The following is a 14381-nucleotide window of genomic DNA, read 5'->3' on the forward strand; positions in this document are numbered from 1 at the left end:
AACACGTCCCTCTCTTTGTAAACCCTAAGTGCCTACTAGTTGCCAGGCACTTAAGCAATAGCAGTGACCCATATGGGCCCAGTCCCTGTCTGCACAGGGCTTAGGATCAAGCAGAAGAAACCGACGGGGCATAACTCCTAAGTGTGGCGGATGTTGTGGGTGGAAATAGAGGGGTCGAGGGGAACCCGTTTGGAGGAATCAGAGACGTTTCCGCTGAGAATCGCTGTTTCGCGTGGGGTCTGAGGGGTGAGCAGGACTCAGCCCAGGAGCCAGGTGAAGGTTGGGCCCCGGATGGAGAACAAAGGAGCAGCATGTGCCAATGCCCCACCACTAGAGAATGTGGGCTGCCCCCAAAACTCAGGACAGGACTGGTGGCAAGGAGTGGAGGGGCCAAGAGGAGAAGTGGGAGGCGATGGGTCTGGGAGGTGAGGCACATGCACCCAGGCCAGCACCAGGAGCCCAGGGAAAGATGCTGGGTCTGGTCCTAGGGGAGTGGGAGGGGCGTTCCCAGAGGGGAGTGATGAGCTGGTGCAGGGACACACACCTGTGATCCCAGTGGCTTGGGAGGCTGAGGCAGGAGGATTGCAAATTTTGCAAATTCGAGGCCAATTTGGGCGATTTAGCAAGACCCTGTCTCAAAACAAAAAAAAGTCAGGGGAATGATGTCATCACATCTGGTCCAGGCAGGAGGTGACCCAGCCTGGGCCAGGAAAAAAGCCTCAGGATTTGGAGAATTGGGGAGGGAAGCAGTGGAGAACAGACAGCAGGAGTGTGGTCTGAGTGGCAGGATATCGGGAGGCGGGTTCATTTTCCCAGTGGGGCTGGGGGTCGATCCCGGGACCAGGCTGCTTCCCAACCAGGCTGGGGCCATTCCCGACGGAGGAAGCCTGAAGCAGGCCGGGGGTTTCTGTCCTGTGGTTCTGTCTTGGGTGGACAGGCAGATTTTGTCCTCTGAGTCGTTCAGTCCCCGAGCCTGGACGCAGGTTCTGCCTGGGCAGGACTTGGGGTGGAGAACTGAGAGGGTTTGGGCTGGTAGAGGAAGGGAGCGGCCACTGCCTGGAGCAGGGACTTGGCTGGGTGGAGGCCGGAGAGAAGCACTGGACAGACGTTAGACCAGCATTCTCCATCTGTCCCTTTAGGAAGTGCCGTCCGAGCCAGCAGCCAGCCCTGCCTGGCAGCACTCCGGGCCTGTTCCCTGGCACAGAAGCCCGGAGTCCAATGGCAGCAGAGGGTCCATGGGCCTGGAGAGCGGCTGTGCAGAGGGGCCCCCCAGGCACCCGCAGGGGGTGAGCGCTGGAAAAGGGGTCCCTGACCCGGGGCCTCGGGAGGAGCCCTGGCTGTGATTCCTAGGGAGGAAGGGGCGCCAAGAGTTGGAAGAAGTGGTTCTCTCCTGATGCGGGGTACATGCCGATGACTCCGGAGGCTGAGGCAGGGAGACGGCCAGGTGCAGGTCAGCCCCAGCAACTTAGCAAAACCCCGTCTCAAGATATAAATAAGCAAACAGAGCTAGGAATGTACCCAGGGGCAGAGCACCCCGAGTTCATCCCCGGGACAGCAGGACAAGGGATAGAGGGGGGCTGGGGCTCAGTGGGAGAGCGCTAACCTCAGCACCACATCAGATACAATAGGTGGATTGTGTCCATCTACAACTAAAGAACAAAAAAATTTTAAAAAAAGAGAATAAAGAAAGAAAGAAACAGTTCTTAAATAGAGAGCATTGGTAGAATACCCCTAAAGACCCTGATGAACCCCTCAATGAGGAATGAGCCCTGACCCTGTGTTACAGGCAGAGTCTCACAGTACCACAGGGGATCAGAGCCGGTAGGAAGCTGAGGTCCAGAGAGGACAGCTGGGTTCTCCAAGGGACACTTCAAACTTTGACTGCAGACCCTAATTCTCAGTTCTCAACTAGAAAACTTTTTTTGCTGCCTCCAAGATGAACTCTGTAGCAGTCCCTGTTCTTTACGCTTAAAAAAACCTGGGCTGGGCGCCTGTAGTCCCAGCGATTCAGGAGGTTGAAGCAGGAGGATGTCAAGCTGAAGGACAGCCTCAGCAATTTAGTAAGACCCTGTTTAAAAAATAATAATAAAATAAAAAATAAATGGCTGGGTAAAGCCCCCCCCCCGGGTTCAATCCTCAATAGAAAAACAGAGTAAGTCTAACGCTTACATTTCCATTCCTGAGAACCTTATTCAGCTTCACCCTTCCATCTGTCATGATGTTGGTGTCCTTCATACAATTTAAGGCCCTAACCCCAGCTGCCTGCCAACTCTCATCTTGAGTTCAGAAGCCAATATAAGTCCCGAACCTACCTACCAATCCCAGGCCTGATAATGATGCCTCTAATGACGGATGGTCTGGGGTCTTCAGGAAGCACTGGAGAGCCACAAGACCATGGGTTTCAGGGTTGGATCCAAACAACTAAAAATCAGGACCAAAGAAAGCGGAGCGACCTCATTTCCCCCTCTTCCTGGCCACTGGATTCTTTCTGGTTTTCAGAGACGTACAGTAAAGGTCGAGTCTGAACAGCATGTCTCTTGCATAATGGTCTTATCTAGGTATAAGCACTCCCTTTGCTATATATATATATATATATATATATATATATATATATATATATATATATATATATATATATTTGGGACCAGTTTGGGGAACCGGGGAGAAAGGGCAGAGTTAGCAGGGCATTTGGGCCTCTCCTGGTCTGAGAGCAAGGGGCCTGGGCTCTCGTCCTGGCTTTACCATAAGGTGCTCTGTGACCTTTGGCACATCATTTGACCGCCTCAAAGGGAGCCGGACTTGATGTTATGGGGGGGTCTCAGCCCGTTCTGGAGCTTGGCATCCGAGTCACTGATTTCTATTACTTTTCCCATCTTTTTCCTAATTAAATCTGTTTCCCGCTCTCCTCCCCCACGCACATCCATTCCCCAACTCAGTGCCTCTGCCCGGGTTCCCGAACATTAACCGCCTTCTCTCGCTGAGCAGGTCTCCTCCATGGGGCGGCTCATCGGAAGCAGAAACCCCCCAATCCCTGCGAGTCGACAGTGAAATCCTCATTAAGCCCAATGAGAGGCAACGGGTCCACTGAGCACCAAGCACCCCCCTGTGTTGGAGCTAGAATGTGGGCACTGGAACAAGAGGGATGGAGCGGCCCACGGTGGTTCACAGGCCGTGCTGGTGGGTCAGGGTTTGTCTCTGTGACCAGGAACAGCGTAGAGGGGCAAAGTTCCTGTGGGCTCCTGGTTTCAGAGGTGAGTCCATGATGGGTGGACTCCATTGCCCTGGGGTGGAGGTGAGGCACAACATCAAGGTCAGAAGGGCACAGCTCTGCTGATGGCAGGGGGAGGGGACAGGGCCTCACGGAGGATGCACCCCCCCCACCCCGCCCAGGGCAGGCCCCTGGTGACCCACCTGCTCCAGCCACGCGCCACCTGCCTGCAGTTACCATCAGGTAGTCATTCAAACTAGGATGGACCCATTAGGTCACGGCTCCCATCCTCTAAACATTCCACCTCTGACTACTCCTTCATTAACAAAGGAGCTTTGGGGGGACACCTCACATCCAGGCCATACCAGCTGTTCCACGCAAATGCCTGCTGGGAGTGCGTCTTTGCCCAGGTCATCCTTGCTAAGGCCCTGCTCAGAGCTCCTTCAACCCATCCAAGTCATGTCTCCCTAGATATTTTGGACAGTCCTCCCAGTGGACAGTTCCTCGTGGGGTCTAGCCTTTACTCCATCGGCATCAATAACAGCACCCCTACTCCACATGTCCTCCAAGCCCCCTCCAGGGAGTCCCACGTCCTTGGTCCACCTTCTCCTTCTTCAGGAGGCTGAGGCTGGCCCCTTAGCAACCCCACGGATGCCCAGGATGCCCAGTTTCTGCTGAGCCTCCTTCAGGCAGCCCCAGGTCTTACTGCACCAGGGAGCAGGACTTCCTTAGAGTGTCTTTGCTCTGCACACAGGTGGGAGGGAGTAGAGAAATGCCACCCCAACAGCGGAGGCCACTGGTCCTTGGCCAGACACGGAGCACGGTTGACAAACCGGATCCTCCTGCCTCAGCCTCCCGAGTCGCTGGGATTACAGGCCTGTGCTCCCGCCCAACAGGATCTTTCTTAAATGTTTCCCCATCTCCCAAGACTGCCGCCCTGGGACCAAGCCTCCAACCACGTGGACCCTTGGGTGGTGCAAACCTGTAGTTCCAGCAACTTGGGAGGCTGAGGCAGGAGGATTCCAAGCTTGAGGTCAGCCTGGGCAACTTAGTGAGGCTCTGTCTCAAAATAAAAAATAAAAAGGGCTGGGGATGTAGCTCAGTGGTAAAGCTTCCCTGGGTTCAAGTCCCAGTAGGCCCCCCACCCCCCCCAAAAAAAAGTGACCCAGGTGCTGGGCCTGAGGCTGATTCTTCCTCCTGCACCTTAGCTCCCTTCACAGTGCAGATCGCTGCCTCTCCCCATAGCATTACGATGATCTGGTGCTTCTGCCCTTATTCTTGTATCTCTCGGAAGCCAAGCATCTTAGGGGGAAAGAGAACCTGGGAACAGGGATTGGTGTAGCAGCAGGAGGTTCAAGGCCTGATATCCAGAAGGACTTTATGCAGCCCCCTGAACATGGAGATGGTGTGAGAAGGAGCTTATTTTTTTTGTTTTCTTGGACTGGGGACTGAACCCCGGGGTGCTCTGCCACTGAGCCACATCCCCAGCCGTCTTTATTTTTTATTTGAGACAGGGTCTCCCTGAGTTGCCCAGGTTGGCCTCGACTGCTGGGAGGACTTTTGAGGAGGGGGAGCATCTCTTACCACTCCTCAGGGCTCAGCCTCTGCAGCAGAGGAGAGAGTGGAGGCTCCCCCAGGTCTCCCTCACCTGCGAGGGACTTGCGGTTCCCTTGAGGGTCAGGATTATTTTCCAGGCTGAAAAATAAGACCCGGGCCTTTCTCTGCTCTGTCTCTTTCTCTCCTCAGCAGCAGGGACACGATCCTCCACCCGCTCTGGGGGAAACAGGACAATTTATAGAATTGTTCTGCGGCTCTTAGCCCTCATTGAGACACAGAATTCATCTCTGTCTCTCAGGGTGGCTTCTGGTGCTGATGGTCATAAATTGCCTTCCTGCTCACTCCCTGACCTCTGGCTCTTTTTGCTTTTGTGCTCAAAAATTTATTAATATTTCTCTTAACTCCATATATAACCTTTGACTGTTTTTTCTTTTTTCTTTTTTTTCCTAGGTGAAGGAGTAATCCTTGGGGATGAGACCCTCCGCTTCCACACCCGAGTGCTTCCTTCTAGGCTGGGCTCTGTGCTTGGGACCCAGAGAAATCCACAGGAGGAATATTCAAAAGGTCCCTGCTTTGGGGAATTCCCAAACCAAAAAGAAAGAAAATCAAATAAAATCACCACTAGCATTTATTGAGTGTTCACTGTGTACCTACCCCTATTCCAAGAACTGCATGTAAATTGACTTGCTCAGTCTTCATCATTACCCTGTGTATTAATCAGCTTTGCGCTATCGTAACTAAAAACCTGAGACAGGATACTTACAAAGCAAAGAGGTTTATTTAGCTCACAGCTTTGAAGGTTCCAAGTTCAAGTTTCGGTGTCTGGCGAGGGCTGCTGATGGTGCCACATCATGGTAGGAGTGTATGGGGAGGTGAGGGACCGCATCTCAAAGAGAAGCCAGAGAGTTGGGGGTGCCAGGCTTACTCCTTTTATAACAACCCTCTGGTAAGATCTACCAATGGGACCCATAAGAACTACGGCACGCTCTCCAGTTACCCAAGAATCTCTATTTGTGTTACTGGGGATTGAACTCAGGGACTCTCTGCCACACTCGCTGCACTTTGTATTTATTATTTTGAGACAAGGTCTCACTAAGTTTCCCACGCTGCCCTTGAAATTGTGATCCTCCTGCCTCAGCCTCCTGAGTTGCTGGGATTACCGGCATGTGCTCTCGCCCAACAGGATCTTTCTTAAATATTTCACCACCTCCCAAGACTGCTGCCCTGGGACCAAGCCTCTAACCGCTTGGACCCTTGGGGAACACCCAATCACAGTTCTCCATAAAGTAAGGACTATTATTATCCGCGTCTTCGGAGGAAGAACCAATAATCAGAGAGGGTTAGTATATAAACTGAAGTCACTCCGCAACGGGGCGGAACCTGGATTCAAATCCTTGTCTGGTTTCAGTGTCCTGTTTCTTGCTGTCAACCATCCTGTTATCTCACTGATGAGGAGGAGGTAACCCAGCTTCTTCTACCCTTGGGGAGCTCCAGACAAGGGGACATGGACAATCACTGCCTCCCAGAAGCCTCACGTTTAACAGAGGAGCAGCTACCCTGTCCTGTGGAGCTATGTCTAATCTGATGGAAAAGACACACAGGAGCTTTGTCTTCAGAGAACCTGCCTGACGCTGAGGACTCCGCCCTGGGTGCTCCCGTTGGTGAGAGTTTAGCCATTAGACTCCAGGAGACTCAGTTAATCCAATAAGATAACTGTGAGCGCTAACACTGAAGAGTGGGGATGGAGCAGAACTGGGGGAGTTCACTGGGTTGCTCTAGAAGGAAGGGGAATCATACAAGATGGCAATCGGCAGAAGAAATGCTAGTGGAGAGCAGAGGAGGGCAGGGGACCGACCGTGGTGACCGTGGACAGGCTTGCCAAGGGCAGGAGACTGCTCCCACCCGTGGCTCTCAATTCCGGTTGCCCATTTGAATGACTTGTGGCTATGTTTATTTTATTTTATTTTGGTCCTGGGAATTGAACGCAGGGGTGCTTTACCTGAGTGACCTCTCCGGCCTTGTTTGAAACAAGGTCTGAATTGCTGAGGCTGGCTTCCAACTTGCAATCCTCCTATCTCAGCCTCCCAAGTTGCTGGCATTATAGGCATGCCACAGCCCCTGACCCTTGGGGTACGTTTAAAAATACTGGTGCTTAGTCAGACACGGGCCTGCAATCCCAGCGGCTTGGCTCGGGAGGCTGAAGTAGGAGGATCATGAATTCAAAGCCAGCCTCAGCAACTATGAGGCGCTAAGCAACTCTGTGAGGCCCTGTCTCTAAATAAAATACGAAATAAGGCTGCGGATGTGGCTCAGTGGTCGAGTGTCCCTGAGTTCAACCCCTGGTACCCACTACCCCCAAAAAATACTGATGGTTGGACAAAACCCCCCAAACAATCCATCTTATCAGGGCAAAGTCTCAATACTGCTTTTTGTTTGTTTGTTTGTATACTGAGGGAAGCCAAAAGTTCTGGTAGCCCAGTGCTTCCTCCTGCTTAGAATAAATATCAAGCCCGAATATCAGAAGTTGGGTGGCAGGCAATAAGCATTAAGCTAAGGATGTGCTCCTCCCCCACCAAGAGACCTTTCCCTCTTAACATGTCCCTATATCACTAACACCCAATCCCTCCTCTCCAGGCACCTTCATTCAGTGTGAAAATGGGAAAAGTCTGTCTCACTGATCCTTCCAGAACATACCTACCTCAGGACCTTTGCATTGGCTGTTACCACCTACCTGCTACATTCTTCCCTAGAATTCCAGAGTATCTGAATACCTCAGCATCTTCAGATGTGCTTAAATGTTACTGTAGCTTTCTTTGACTGCTTAGAAGAATAGCAATTCATCCCTTCCTACTTTCCCTCTCTATTTTTTATCCTGATTTATTTATATTCCTTAGCGTGTATCATAACCTGGTGTATTATATATTTTTCTACAGCCTCTCTCTGCCGCCCTCCAGAATACAACACTAAAAGGGAGGGATTTTATCTACGTTTTTTCGTTGTTGTATCCCCAAAGCCTGGGATTGTGACTAGAACATAGCAGGCACTGAAGAAATGTTTGTTGAATGCATGATTAATGAATAAATGAAAAACCCTTACATGTCTGTGTTGGTGTGTATCTGTGTCTGGGATTATATGCTTGTATTTCTGGGCTCAGAAACAGTTCTATTTTTAAATTTTTAAATTGTGTTTGCCTCTGCATATGTGCTTTTGAACATATGGAGGATTCTCTGGGTCTGTGCATATCGTGCTGCTGAATATGAGCTTGTGCATTTTTCTGCTCGTGTCCTCTAGTTGTGTGTGGACGAGTGTGGACCGCTCAGCTGGGTGTCAGGATTCTCGGAGGAAAGAGCATTTGTAGCTGTGTTTCACCAGCAGAGGGCACCAGAGAGCCATGCGCCCTAGCTCCGGGGCCGAATCCACAAATCTTGGCGGGGAGCGTTAGGGACCCAGGAGACCTAGAATCTGCAAGAAAAGAGGTGCAGAACTCTCTAGGCCAGCAGGATTGTAAAGTTGTGCAATTCCTGGGGCTCCTCTATTATTTCCCCTCCATTCATCCCTTAGACCGCCAGGCACCCTCAGCACCCTGTGAGCAGTATTTGGTTAAGGCTTGGCAGATGGGCTGGTTGCCACACTGAGCCCTTTGGAGGAGACCTCTCCTGAATGTCCTCATTACTCTCACCAGAAATCCCCTCCCTCCCAGTTCCTCCATCTCTCGACCCCGAAGGATCTCCATCTCCTGCGTGCTTAGAGATCTTCCCTCTGCTGCTCCGTCTTCTGGCCAGCCTTCCCCGAGAGGCGGGAGGAGACGATATCCGGAGGCCTCGGCCCTTCGAAGCCGTCGAGTTGGCTGGCTGTCCCTCTGGATGGGTAGATGCCCAAGATGAACAAAGGAAGAGTCCACTGCGCCTCTTCGCAGCCGCTGAGGACTCCAACGCTTGGTCCGGCCCCCTCCCCTCGGTGGCTAAAAGAACCCCACCCTCGCCGCGCGGGGGTTCAAGGCCAGTCCAAGAAGACTCTGGGGCTCTGTAGGTGGGGAGAGGAATGTTCATCCCCCACTGTCCCATTTACTGGTCCATTGAGAATTCTTAATTTGGAGAATCAAGGGTTCGATTCTGGTGCAGGATTTTTTTTTTTAAAAAGGGGGTCTTTAAGCTTTTTAACCCCCCACCCCCACACACACTCAAACACACACGCTCCCACGCCCTCCCTCATCACGATCCTCTTCTGGGCTGGAGGGTCGTCCTCAGTCCAAGTCCCCCCACCCCATCCACAGTTCAGATCCGGCGCCAGGGAGCCCAGATTGGGTCTGTAAGTGGGAGGGGCGCGGGAGGGCAGGGGTCCGGCGCGTCCCAGGGCTCCGGAGCTGCCGCCTGCCGCGCGCTGTACCCCGGGTGCCTCTGCCCTCGATCCCTCTCTGCGCTCTCCTGCCATCTCTGTTCCAGCGAGGGGAGCCAGTGTGTGTGCGCGCGCGTTGGGGGGCAGGGGGCGGGCTGGTGGAGGGAGGCGCCGTCGGGGGGAGAGTAGACGTCAGGCGGAGGGAGGGAGGGAGACGGGGAGACCGGGAAGGAAGGGAAGGGGAGAGGAAGGGCGAGCGGCGCGGAGATCGAAAGAGACCCGAGCGCAAGCTGGGGAGCGGGGAGAATTGAGGCGGGGGGCGGGACCAGAAGAAGGACCAGGAGGAGAGAGAAAGAGGCGCGGAGGAAGGGAAGTGAGTTTGTGCGCGTGAGTGTGTGCGTGTGTGCAGGCGGGCGGGCGGGGGGCGGGCTCCGGGCTCCCTCCTCCCAGCCCGCTCCTCCGCTCGCTCGCTCGCTCGCTCGCCAACTCGGGCCCCAGCCGCGGGCGGGCGCACGGCGGGCGGGCAGCATGCTGAGCCTCCTCGTCTGGATCCTCACTCTCTCCGACACTTTCTCCCAAGGTAAGCGCCCCCGCCAGACCCCGGCCCGCCCCCGAAGCTCGCCCCCACCCCGGGACCCCGGCCGCGCGCCGCTGGGGAGCGGGGGAGCCGGGTGCCTGCGGCCCGGCGCCGGGTCCAGGCACCGCGAGTCCTGGGGGAGGGGTCGCGGAGTCACCGCGCCGGCTGGAAGGAGTTTTCCGTTGATCTGCCCAAGTTGTTTCCTGTGGTTGCGCGGGAGAACGGAGAACTGGGCCCGCTAGGGCCGGGGTCGGAGTGAAAAGGGGACCCGGACGACCAAAGTCTTTCTTGGAGCCCCTGGCAGACCCACTTGCCCTTCTGAGGCCGGGGGTCCGCACCCCTGTATCCTGGCTAAAGAAAAAGCTGCAAACGGGTGGGGTTCCAGATTTGGGGGTGCGCAAAAGCTGGGGACCCCGTTTCCCGAAGATGATGCTAAGGGATCCCCCGCCCTTGGGGTGGGGAGACTGGAGGCTGACCCGCGGTCCAAGCTGCCTGAGGCTGCCCCCTCCCCGCCCCCAAGGAGAGTGCTTGGGGCCTCTGGTGGGGTTTGGGAACCGCTGCCCCAGAGAGAGAGAGGTTCTGGGCGGGGAGCGGAGTTCCAAATTCTGCTTCAGGCCAGGTGGATGTGGAGGGGGCCCTGAAGGGGATTTGGCACCCACTTGGGGTCCGGAAAGTGTTCTTGTCTGGGGGCTCATTTGGAAGTGGCTGGGAAGTGAGGGAGGTAGTGGAGAGAGATGAGGATGTTGTTAGTGTATCCTGAGCAGGGCTGGTGTGTGTGTGTGTGTGTGTGTGTGTGTGTGTGTGTGTATACACCGAGGGTCCAGACTCCAGCCAGAACTGGGGTCAGTGGGAGAGGGTTCTTGCCTCCTGGGTCTGACTCCAAGGGAAATTTAATCCTTCTGAGCTCCACCCCCCACCCCAAATGGGGCTGACACCCCGAGATCAACACACAAACACCGTTAAACAGTCCCAGACGTTGAGACAGACTACTCACCTACTGAGACACAGACATAGCCACCAACGTTCCCCACCACGAGACAGACACATACACAAAGACACAGACACATCTGAGGAAACAGATTCCTCCCCCTCCCAACGGCTCACACTTGCACATCCGTATACCCCAGCATCCAAACTCACACACAGTTCATGTATGCAGGTGGGCATTACAAGGACACGGTGCCCACTTCCACACACATCAACCCCTGAGGAAACAAAGAAACTTGCACAGACGGTCACCCGGGCAGACACCTACGGAGTCCACAAAATGGAGGAGGTGGTCTCTTTTGGGGAGGGGGCAGATCTGAGAAGAGGGAAGAAGGTTTGCATTGAGGAGCCTCAGGCATAGCCCAGCTCTCTGCTCCCTTCCTGGTTTGTGGGTGTGTGTTGGGGGTGGGGTGTTTCACTGGACCCCTCCTCTCCTTGTCAGGCCCCTCCCCCGCTCCTAAGGCGAAGCCCAGCTGAGTTGGTGGGGGCTGGTCTAGCGGCATCTCTCCTCCCAGGGCACCTACCCCGCCCCATTCCCTTAAGGTATGGGAAGGCACACACATCTGGTGGTGTGGGAGTGGGAGGTGGTGCTGGGAGAAACGGGAGGCCTGGCCTCCGGGTTGGCAGGCCGGGCCAGCCACTTGGCAGAAAGTTGGGAAGATGACTTAAGATGACTTAAGTTCTGACTTTGTTCAGCCAAGCCTTGAGGGAGGGAGAGAAGGGGGAGGGCTGCGCGGTGGGGGAGGGGCGGCCGGGTCAGCGTTGGCCTGTGTTGGGGGCAAGCTGCTGTCTGTCCCTCTCCTCTCCAAGCCCTCCCGTGTCAGCAACATGGATCCGAACGGGCCTGAAGGAACAAAAGGCTCCAGTTGGCAAACAGGAGTCGCGACGTGTGGACTGAGTCGGGAACAGGAATGGTCAGGAAGAAATGTGTGTGTGTGCCCAGTGGCTCTCTCCCTTTGGATAGGGGGAGGGGGCTGGGGAACTCAGGAGCTCCTCCCACCTCCTGGCCTCCAACTGTGTGTGTGTGTGTGTGAGTGTGTGTGTGTGTGTGTGTGAGAGAGAGAGAGAGAGAGAGAGAGAGAGCTAGACCTCATGAAAGTGTGCAGAAGTATTTGGGGTAGGGGGAGGATACCAAAGAAGGGAATGGGAGGGAATAGTCCGGAGGGAGAGGAAATCACTGTTGAGTGTTCAGGCTGGAGGCTGGGAGGGGGACAGCAAGGGTCTGGGGAGAAGGCAGCATGCAGGAGGGGGGGCTTGGCAGGCCCCCTCCTCTCCTTAGCCTCCATCCTTAGAGAGGAGTTCTTTCTGGACCCGGACCCGGGACTGGGGGGGGGGTGGTGGGAGGGGGAGAGGAGACAGGGGTGCTGCCGCCGTGGGGCTGAGGGGTAGGGGGGTGGCCCAAGAAGGCACACAACTGAGGGGAGCAGAGAGGAGGAGCCGGGAAGGGGAGATTCAGCCCAGGCCCAGAAATAAAAATCGCATTTTAAAGAATTTCAATGGGCTTCATCAATCTTCATTTTTCACTAAATAATTTTCTGTATCTTATCTAAATGAAAACCATTATCCTTCCCCCCGTTTCCATCATGCGCCGGCTCCTCAGACTGATTGCGCCGAAAATTGAAATATTTATTCATTTTCTGGGAGATTTTCTCGCTCCCTAGTCTCAGGGAGGAGAAATTGAAAAAGAAAGATTATAGCTAATCAGAGCAATGTGGGATGACAGGCCGCTGGGGCGGGAGCTGCCTCCACCACAGGAGGTTGACTGTGGGGGGAGGGTGAAAAAAATCTGTCCCTCTGGTCCCCAGAGCTCCCCTTGGCATTCCTGGTATTGCTTTGGAGGGGAGTAAAGGGTAAAGGGAACAGGCCCCAGGGCCTCCTAAATTCCCAGTGTTGAACTCTCTGAGCACAGCTACATCCTGGCAGAGAACAGTTCGCCTGGGAGGGGAGTTGGGAACTGGCCCTCCCCTCCTGGTTCTGCACATGGATAGACACACACTCCAGATGTCCCACTTCTGCCCAAAGCAGGGCACTGAGCTTGGGGAAGAGGCAAGGGGAGACGGGCAGAACCCCCTCCTTGACCTTGATTGGACTCCACCTTCTGTCTCCTAAGTGATACTCAGACCCAAAGGGAGGCCAAGTGTTGGTGCCACCGCCCGGGATCCAGATCAGCTAATCAGGGGAGGAGGAGGCGGCACCCAGACCTTCCTTACCAGAGCTGGGTGCCCGGCTTTCCTGGCTGTACCTTTGGTTCTCCAGTGGGGCAGGGGTGAGTGAAGAAGCCCCTGCCCTTAGCCCACCCATGCAGAGTGTCATGTTGCCAGGAAGCTCCTCAAGCAGCCACCAACTCTTCACTTCTCTCTTATCCGATGGCTTCTGGCCCAGTGTTGTGCATACGGTAAATGCCCCTTAAATATCTGATCAATGGACTGATTTGATGACATTGCCGCAGTGTTGGAGGGAGGCAGGATTAAACGGTGATTGAATCACAGGCTCGCATCCAGCCCCCACCTGGGTAGTCGTGCAAGCTTAACCAAGTCACGTGCGGTGCCTCGGTTGGTGCATCTATAAAGTGAGGACGGTCATGACGCCTCATAGGGCCGTGGAGGCCATGAATTATGTTGACCCATGGAAAGTGCCTGGAACGGTGTCTGGCACAGAAGTGAATGCTTCATGTGGCTTTGCTTCTTGATGCCAGTGGACAGGTAGTGGGGCCCTCTGCACAGCCTTCTCTCCTCTTTACGATTCTCTTTTTGTTCCGTAGCCCCAGCTCCCCTGAGTCTCGGCCCTGGGCTTCAGTCAACCTCTGCTTTTTATCTCATGGAAACAGTTGTGGGAGGCCCAAAGGAGAAAAAACTCAGCACCCCCCACCCCATGTTGAGACCTCAGAAAAGGTCTCAGGAAGGGACTTGGAGAGAGGGCATAGTAGAAGGGGGTTGGCATTCGAGTGAGAAGGAGCCAGAGGTCTCTTGTGCAGTGAAGAGGGTCACTAGCCCAAAGTGGTGCATTTCAGTCTGCAAATAATATGAATCATTTATTGAGCCCCCATGCTAATTAGTAATTATGCAATAGCTAATCGAATCTATCCAACATTCCCCCGAGATACACTCTGTAAATAACCCCATTTCATGGATGAAAAAAGCAAGTCATTTTTATTTTCTTACTTTTGGTACTGGGTATTGAACCCAGGGGTGTTTTACCACCGAACTATATCCCCAACCCTTTTTATTTTTATTTGGGGACAAGGTCTTGCTAAGTTTCGGAGGCTGGCCTTGAACTTGTAATCTTCCCTTGTCAGCCTCCCAAGAGACTGGAATTTCAGGCATGCACCCTCATACGCAGCTAAATCAGAGGATTCTTTGATGAATATGACAGGGCTACTAAATGACTTTTTTTAAAAAAGGATTTGGGGGCTGGGGCTGGGGCTCAGTGATAGAGCGCTGGCCTAGCATGTGTGAGGCACCGGGTTCGATTCTCAGCACCATATATAAATAAATAAATAAGATAAAAGTCCATCAATATCTAAAATATATATTTGAAAAGAAAGGATTTTATTGGCAAATAAGGTTTGCGACCCCGTGTTTTTTTCTGATCATAAACACAGCCTTACAGGCCAGGGTATTACAAATCGCAAAATATCCCTGTACTCTCAAGGGTGACTTCTGGAGATGCTCAGAGGCCTCCAGAGGCCCGGGGTGAAGCATTGGGTGGGGAGAATCT

General features: G+C 54.0%; 1 protein-coding gene across 2 annotated transcripts in view; it reads left to right on the forward strand.

Annotated features, from left to right (window-relative positions):
• The first annotated feature begins 9533 nt into the window (after positions 1-9533).
• Kirrel1 (kirre like nephrin family adhesion molecule 1) overlaps positions 9534-14381 on the forward strand; it is a 101719-nt gene continuing 96871 nt past the window's right edge. For both annotated transcript variants that reach the window (XM_046428957.2, XM_046428958.2), the window contains exon 1: positions 9534-9680. In XM_046428957.2, the coding sequence (XP_046284913.1) occupies positions 9629-9680 (52 nt within the window). In that variant the 5' untranslated portion in view covers positions 9534-9628. The remainder of the gene's footprint in view (positions 9681-14381) is intronic.

The sequence above is a fragment of the Marmota monax genome, unplaced genomic scaffold, assembly GCF_021218885.2.
Source record: "Marmota monax isolate L192 unplaced genomic scaffold, Marmota_monax_Labrador192_F-V1.1 WCK01_AAM20220418_F8-fsc00145, whole genome shotgun sequence".
In the NCBI taxonomy this organism is placed as follows: domain Eukaryota; kingdom Metazoa; phylum Chordata; class Mammalia; order Rodentia; family Sciuridae; genus Marmota; species Marmota monax.